This window comes from Bubalus kerabau, chromosome 2 (genome assembly GCF_029407905.1).
Source record: "Bubalus kerabau isolate K-KA32 ecotype Philippines breed swamp buffalo chromosome 2, PCC_UOA_SB_1v2, whole genome shotgun sequence".
Taxonomy (NCBI): domain Eukaryota; kingdom Metazoa; phylum Chordata; class Mammalia; order Artiodactyla; family Bovidae; genus Bubalus; species Bubalus kerabau.
In genome coordinates, this window is record NC_073625.1 from 46,563,683 (window position 1) to 46,572,694 (window position 9,012).

Below are 9,012 nucleotides of genomic sequence, written 5' to 3' on the forward strand. Positions count from 1 at the left end.
AAAATGGAGACTTTAAACATATCACTGAAGCTATATTACTTGGACAGACCAACTACCCCTCGTATGACGAACAGATGAAATTAGATAGGACTGCTATACAACAGGTGGCTGATTGTGCCTTTACTGCCTGGCGCTCATTGCCTGATGGTAAGGCATCAGGTGCCGCTCTATCTGATATTAAACAAAAGTCAGAAGAGCCATTTGAAGACTTTGTCTCACGACTTTCAGAAGCTGTCCAGAGAATAATTTCTGATTATGAGGCAGCTAAACTGTTAACAAAACACTTGGCCTTTGAAAACGCTAATTCTACCTGCCAGGCTATACTGCGTCCTGTTAGAAGAACTGGATCTTTAATTGATTATATGAAACAGTGTGCAGATGTAGGACCGTCAATGCTACAGGGTGTTGCCATAGCTGCAGCGATAAAAGGAAATACTTATCAGCAGGCAGTCCAATCTTTTTTTACTAACAAAAATAAGCCATCACAAGGTGATCCCAATAACCAAGGCAGGAATGCATTCCCTGGAACTCGTTTTTCCTGTGGCCAGAAGGGACACACTTTTCATGACTGCCCTCAAAGAACACCCTGTTCTTATCTGCCTAATCCAGCCCAACAGGCTGTGTCTGCTCTGCAAAACCCTGCCCCCCACCCCGCCCATTAATCCTAGGTCTCTTTGCCCTCGCTGCCAGAGAGGATATCACTGGGCAAGGGACTGTAGGTCAAGATTTCATAGAAACGGAGCCTTTTTAGGCCCCGACCAGCAGTCGGGAAACGGGTTGAGGGGCCAGCCCCAGGCCCCGACAACGATTGGGGCAGCCTCACTGAACCCCTTCATTCCCTTCGTCCTGTCGCAGATCTCATCAGAGCAACCCCAGGCAGCGCAGGACTGGACCTCAGTTCCACCACCTCAACAATATTAACACCAGATAGCCCCACTGTAAAAATCCCTACAGGAGTTAAAGGCCCATTACCAACAGGCCTGGTAGGAATTATACTAGGCAGAAGTTCCTTAGCTATACAAGGTCTTACAATTATTCCCAGAGTAATTGACTCAGATTATGCAGGAGAAATTCAGATAATGATTTCACCCCTGACTAAAACTTTTCAAATACATCAGGGACAGAGAATAGCCCAACTTTTACTTTTGCCGTATTATAATGCAATTGGGCAAACAGCCACCCAAAATGAAAGACAGGACAAAGGATTTGGGTCTAGTGACATGGTTTTTTGGGTAACAGAAATTACTAAAAAGCGTCCTATGAAATCTATTCTTGTCAGTGGCAAGCCTATTGAAGGGTTATTAGACACAGGAGCAGATGTTTCCTGTATTTCTGGGAAAGATTGGCCCAATTCCTGGCCCACACATACTACTGCAAATAACTTAGTGGGCATCGGGAGAGCTCCTACAGTAGCTCAAAGTGCAAAAATTTTAGACTGGCAATTTGATGATACCCGTGGAGCATTCCAACCGTATGTGATTCCTTCCCTGCCCTTCTCACTGTGGGGGAGAGATGTGCTGTCTCAAATGGGCATGTTACTTTTTAGCCCTGATGATAAAGTAACTTTTCAAATGCTACAAATGGGCTATGACCCTTCAAAAGGATTAGGTAAACAACAGACAGGAATAATTGAGCCAATTTGCCTGGCTCCTCGAAAGTTCCGTACTGGATTAGGGTATCCAAATTTTTGATGGAGGCCATTGTTTTTGCTGCCGACCCCATTACATGGAAATCTCAAGACCCGGTGTGGGTAGAACAATGGCCTCTGACTAAAGAAAAACTACTGGCAGCCAAAGCATTAATTTCAGAACAACTAGAATTGGGACATATTGAGCCCTCCAATAGCCCCTGGAATACTCCTATTTTTGTTATTAAGAAAAAATCTGGCAAGTGGCAACTTTTACAAGATTTAAGAGCTATTAATGCCACTATGGAAGACATGGGAGCCTTACAACCTGGGCTTCCTTCCCCAGTAGCCATCCCAGAAGGATATAATATTATTGTAATTGACTTACAAGACTGTTTTTTCACCATCCCCTTAAATGCTAAGGATAAACAGCGATTTGCCTTTAGTTTACCAGCAGAAAATTTTAAACAGCCTTATTTAAGGTTTCAATGGAAAGTGTTGCCCCAGGGAATGAAAAATAGCCCTACTTTATGTCAAAAATTTGTTAATGCAGCTATAGAAAATATTAGGGCTAAATATGAACAACTGTATATGATTCACTATATGGATGATATTTTAATAGCTCACCCTGATAGAGCTCATTTGCAAACTGTCCTTCAAGATTTGACCCGGGCATTAACAGACAGAGGCTTAAAAATTGCCCCAGAAAAAATTCAAGTCAATCCACCCATAACTTACTTAGGACGGGTTATCAATTCAGAAACTGTGACTCATGCCCCATTAAAATTGAGAAAAGATCACCTTGTTACTTTAAATGATTATCAAAAACTTTTAGGCGACATTAATTGGATCAGACCTTATTTAAAATTAACCACTGCTGAATTAAAGCCTCTTTTTAACATTTTACGTGGGGATCCTGATCCAACTTCTAAGAGACAATTAACTGTTGAGGCTCAGGGGGCCTTAGAAAAAGTGGAAGCAGCTTTATCTGATAGCTATGTTAAAAGAGTTAATTTACAAACAAATTGGCAATTCCTCTGCCTAGCTACTCCAACAGCACCTACGGGAGTTTTATGGCAAAACGGCCCCCTAGAATGGGTCCATCTCCCCACCCAGGCTAAAAAAGTAGTGGCCTCTTATCCAGGACTGATAGCTACATTGATATTGAAAGGGAGAAAACGTAGTATTGAATTGTTTGGTAAAGAACCAGCAGAAATTGTAATTCCATATAATAAGGAACAACTTGATGCTCTTCTAATGTTTGATGAGGATTGGCAGATTGTTATAGGAAATTATTTTGGTCAAATTCTGCATCATTTACCTTCACATGTTTTGCTAAATTTTATGTCTAAACACCCGGTTATTTTCCCTGTTAGATGTAAATACTCTCCCATCTCTGATGCTCAAATGGTTTTTACTGACGGGTCTGCTAATGGCAGAGCTTCTATAGTTACAAAAGATCAGCGTAAAGTTTTACATATGCAGGAAACTTCGGCCCAGAGAGCTGAACTCACAGCTGTTATAGAGGCTTTTGTTATGTTTGCAGAGGAGGAATTTAACCTTTACTCTGATTCTCAGTATGTGGTCAGGCTGTTTCCACACATTGAGACTGCGGTCCTGCCTGAGAACAAAACTGCAATATTTCACTTGTTAACTAAACTGCAGCAGCAAATTTGGAAACGAAGCCGAGCATATTTTATTGGCCACATTCGGGCTCATTCTGGATTGCCTGGACCTTTAAAGGCCTTAAATGACCTGGCAGATTCACTAACTAAGGTCACAGTGGCTTCTGCTTTTGAAGAAGCCCGAGCTTCTCATTCACTCCACCATCAAAATGCTACTGCACTAAGATATCAATTTCAGATTCCTCGAGAATCTGCTCGGGAGATTGTTTGTTCCTGTTCTCATGGTCCCACTACTGTAAATAGTTTACCTATGGGAGTTAAACCTCGCGGTCTTAAACCTAATGCACTCTGGCAGATGGATGTAACTCACATCTCTTCATTTGCAAAATTGTCTTTTGTTCATGTAACAGTAGATACCTTTTCTCATGTTATTATTGCAACTGCTTGCACAGGGGAAGCAGTTAAAGATGTAATACATCTTTTAACTTGTTTCTCATATATGGGTCTGCCAAAAGCCTTGAAAACTGATAATGCTCCTGCTTACACATCTAAGTCTTTTCAGGAATTTTGTCTAAAGTTTCAAATTAAACATAACACAGGCATCCCTTATAATCCACAAGGACAAGCCATTGTGGAAAGAGCACATCAAACATTAAAAACCCAAATTCAAAAACTAAAAGAAGGGGAGTTTAAATATAGTTCTCCCCATCATCTCTTGCAACATGCTCTTTTTGTAATAAATATTTTAAATACTGATTCAGCTGGAATGACTGCAATGCTTCGCCATTGGTGCCCGGAGCAACTGAATGCAAAACCATTAGTTAAATGGAAGGACCTCCTTTCCAGACAATGGAAAGGTCCCGACCCATTGTTAACCAGCGGTCGAGGATATGCTTGTATTTTTCCACAGGACGCAGATTCTCCAATTTGGGTTCCAGATAGATTAATTCGCCATGTCTCAGCCTCTCGGATACCAGGTTTCACGGCCGCAGCGACCCCAAAAGAGGAAAGGGCCTCCTCTGCCTTTGCTCCCCCTGCCGGCTCGGGGAAACACCACTGACATCGGAGCAACTGACATCAGGGATCCCGGATGAGCAGGGAACGAATCCACCCACCAAACAGATGTCTCAACTTCACATACAGGATATCGCTCCCCCCAATCCTTTGCCTCACAAAAGGGAGTCAGGCCGCCTGACTCAGGCGACCTGGAATGCCTCCATACCTACTTGGGGACAAATAAAAACACTCTGCCATCAGGCACGGGGAATAACCTCTTTGCGGGGCTCTCCAACCTCCTCTGAGAAGATGTTTATTGCTATGCTTGCCTTATTATCTTGCCAGGTAAGCGCCTCCTCCCCTGCTCCTGAAAAGTATTGGGCCTACTTCCCAGATCCTCCAACCTTTCAAGTAGTTACATGGAACAATGACCCCCTACGGGTCCACACAAACCAGCCTCAGTTACTGGGAGGGTCATATACTTCTTATACCACAGACAAATATGCTATTAATTTCAATTTTACCTTCAGGGGATTAGCAGATGACCTTCCTGTTTGCTTTAATTTCCCCAGTGATATAGAAAGCTTTATTATTCCCCCTAAAGAAGGATGTGTCGGAGCCTCTAAAAAGGCAGTTCTGACTCATTCTCCAGCCTCAGGTATTGAACATAGAGGGCGTCTAGCGCTTTGGGTCTTACAGGCTCGTATGCCCGGGGCCCTTGATCCCCACGAATTTATATTCCATAGACCCCCTCCTGGATATCCAAGTTGTTATAATACTGAGCCTTCAGATGCCGTATGGAACACCATAGATGATCGTACAGGGTATCCTATTTGGAAATATTGTACTTATCGTTTAAGAGCTGATTATAGAATACCGGGAAGAGGGAATTACAAGATTCAAGACTGGAGTAACTCAGACCTAGGTAGGAGCCCATTGCCCCTTGATGACTTTCCCAGCAGATTTTATAATTGGAAGAAAGATTTGATTTCCTGGCCATTAAGCATTACTAGATGGCATAATAATCGATTTGTGTCACCCATATTGTCTTATACTACTAAGAACAGAACTTCTTGGCAGCCAGAAATTTGGAGGGCCCTTGCTGCCACTGCTCCCATTTCCTTATTCCGTCCAAATAGCAATTCTACTTATTCTGTTTTAGCTTGTGTACCCTCACCTTATGTTTTTCTCTTTACTAATGACTCCAAAAGATTAAATGTACACATGAATTCTTCAGGTGGACCTAATATAGTAACTTGTGAACAATGTATGCTTTCATCTTGTTTGACTCCCCAATATAATGTTTGTTCTTTTGTTGTGTTGAAACGCCCACCCTATCTCATGATACCTGTGTCTGTGCATTCTTATTGGTATGATAATTACGGTTTGGCTGTATTACAACAACTGCAGGATTTAATGCGAACACGAAGGTTTGTGGGCTTACTTATCTTGGGAATAGCAGCTTTGATAAGTGCAATCACTTCTGTTACTGTGGCAGCAATATCATTGACTCAACAAGTACATACTGCTCAATATGTTGATTCTATGTCCAAAAATGTTTCCTTAGCATTGGCAACACAGGAAGCTATAGACAGGAAATTAGAAATGAGGGTAGACGCCCTAGAGGAAACAGTAATACATATTGGGACTGAATTGCAGGCTTTAAAGGTGAAAATGGCATTGTCCTGTCATGCTGACTATCGGTGGATATGTGTAACACCCCTGAAAGTAAATGAGACAGATTTTGAATGGGAAAAGATTAAAAACCATATTTCAGGTATGTGGAACAGCTCTGACATTGGTCTAGACTTAGGGAAACTTCACAATCAAATAGCAACCATGGAACACTCCCAATTAGATTTTACTGCCGCTGGAACAGCAAATGATTTCTTCCATACTTTCTCTAACTACATTTCAGGAAAAAATATTCTGTATACCTTCCTTAGCTATGCTACAGTGGCTGTTTTAATTCTGCTTCTCATAATCATTCTTCCTTGTATTGTCAGGATTCTTCGGCAGAGCATTCAGAGGCTCGCGACTCAGCTACATCTGGCTGTTTTAAGAAATATAAAAGGGGGAGATTCCGGGAGCCGGTGAGAGACATTCCACTCGTGACAAAGGTCATGAGGAAGGAGGCTCGGCATACGCAAAGGCGGGATCGAGCCTCGGGAGTGCCCCCGGATATTCTCGAGCATCTACCCCCAAAAAAACCAAAGTCTGCCTACTTTATTGATTTGTGCTCTCACCTCTGACTTTACTGGGGTCTGTCCCCCACCACCATCTCACTCTCTCTGTCAAAGAGTGAACTTACAGCTCCAATTAATAAAGTTCCTGGGAAACTCGGAGTGTTTAAATCCAAACCCCTCAGATGGCTCTCTAACTCGCCCGACAAATTTACCCGGACTCCTACAGCTATGCATACGGTTGTTTACAGTCTTCCAGCCTCCAGAGGCACGGGAAGCTTAAGATACTCAAATAATTAGAGCCTCTCAGAGAGTTAGAAACTGTCAGAATAAAACTAGTAAAAGATTTCACTGATGAACCAATGCTTGTTGCAAAGTTTCCACATCCCCTGAATTGTATCCTTGAATATGTATTAATTTATAGTTGGTATGTACAAAAAATAAGTAGTGGCCTTGGTCTTACTAACTTTGGACCCTTAAGGTAATAAATTCTTTCCTTTGTTGTAAACCCAACACACATCCGCCCTATAGGAATGCAATTTTATCTTCAGAAGATGGCGCCAAACTTTAAAATAATCACTCTTAGAGAAAATAAGTCTTTCGGTTGATAAGTCTTTGTCAAGAGCCATAAAATGTTAATAGGCCTTCTGGCCAGAAGATGATGTAAATCACCTAAACCATTGGTATACGATAAATTTGCAGGAAAGAAACCCTGGTTGTTGATAAGGATCAAAAACTTCTGACTTTGCATCCCCTATTATCCTCTATGTGTAACTTAGAACATAAAAACCCCTGTTGAAAATAAAGCTATGGGTCTTGCTCACCAATGCTTGGTCTCCCCGTGTCATTCTTCCCCTTAACTTCCAGCTGAGTCTCCATCTGGAGCGCGGATATCCTCTGCGACCATTTATTTGCCTGGGCTTCTAAGACCCACTTGAGAAGGTGTCTAAGGTGGGGCACCTTCTGCTATTCGAGAGGGCGCCTGCGGCCTCCGTGGTCAGAGCTAACCTGCTGTCAGGGGTCATATTGATTTTCCATGTAAACCAAGCTACTCAGCTTCTTTTCTCCACTGAATTTTCCTACTGAGCTATCCTCATTCTATTACTCTTAATATCTCTAATTAACATTTGAATAGGTCGCCTAATCTGTCTCTCCTTTGAATACCCTGGATCAGCAGGGTCTGGACCCCGACCAGGTGGCACCCGTGACAGGTGTTTCGAAGATAAGCTCCCTAAAGGAATTAGGGTCTTCAGCCCTATTGCTTCCCATTCTCAGAAAAATTGGGTCATCAGCCCTCTTGTTCCCCCACGGAGCAGTTTGGGTCATCAGCCCTACTGCTCCTCCCTTGGAACAGTTTGGTTCATCAGCCTACTGTTCCTCTCTCACACAATCTGGGTCATCAGCCCTATTGTTTTTCCAGTGTTCGGGACGGCTAGGACCCCACTCAGGGTGCCGCTGTCCCCCCCCTGTAGGATAGACAGGGCGAGAGGACTGGGAAGTGTTGAAAGTGTTAAAGAGTTAGACTTAGAGAGAGAAAACAGTTTCTGAAGTTAAAAGGCCAAAGAAAAGCCTGATCTTTTGATAGCTAAAAGCAAAATCTTTTACTATACTTAATTTTATGACATGGGTAGCACTAAGTCAAATGAAAGACAGCTCTTTATAGGAGTAATTTTACAGTTATTAAGTAAAAGAGGAATCAAAGTTAAAAAATCTACCATTCAATCATATTTTTCATTTGTACAAAAGCACTGCCCTTGGTTTCTACAACAGGGCACTGTTAACTTAGATATCTGGGGAAAAGTAGGGAAACAGCTAAAAGCTTATCGTGGTCATCATGGCTTGAAGAAAATCCCTACTTACACCTTTCCTCTATGGAACATGACTAGAGGTGCTTTAGATCCAGCTCATGAATTTGAAAAGGTACCTGTTAAAGAGGAAAGTGAAGTTGCAAGAACACCTGTTAAACAGAAAAGCAAATCTGAAAAGTTACCTGTTATAAAAGAAAGTAAAAATGAAGAGGCTATAGCTAGCTATTGGCAGCTAAACAAATGGCTAGCCACTATGACTGCCAATGAGCATGTAGAAGATAGGGATGAGAAGAAAGATCAGGTCTCCCCTCATGATGAGAAAGATTTAGAGGAAACAGCAGCTCGATGCCATTCTGATGAGGATTGGTCTTTTTTAGCTAAAGATGCTCCTAAAAGTTTAAGAAAAACACCCCTAATCAGACCATCCGCTCCTAGGAGCTTGAGGGAAACATCCCCGATCACACCGTCCATAAGATTTAGTTACCAAACAGTTAAAGGATCTCCGGAACAGGAGAGGAGAAATAGGGGATGCTCCCATCCCCCCATGCCTCCTCCTCCATATGGGGGTAAAAGGCCTCTGCTAGGAGTTTCCTGGAGAAGGGTTTTCTCTAGTCCCAAGGATGAATTTGATCCTCACCTTGAGGCTTGTTTTCTAGTCCCCTCTGCAGTTTAGATAGGGTAAAGAGGGTACAAAATAAATAAAAATATTCTCTAAAATTAAAAAAAATGGGTTTCTCTGCATCTAAGAATAGACAAATGTTTATTGACAGTGA

The 9,012-nt window shown here is 42.2% G+C and overlaps 1 protein-coding gene across 1 annotated transcript; it reads left to right on the forward strand.

Moving 5' to 3' along the window:
• The first annotated feature begins 4,205 nt into the window (after positions 1-4,205).
• LOC129643294 (uncharacterized) lies at positions 4,206-6,345 on the forward strand. The gene is given in 2 exon segments (XM_055567609.1): positions 4,206-4,298; positions 4,300-6,345. Coding segments are annotated over 2 exon segments (2,139 nt in total).
• The last annotated feature ends 2,667 nt before the right edge of the window (positions 6,346-9,012 follow it).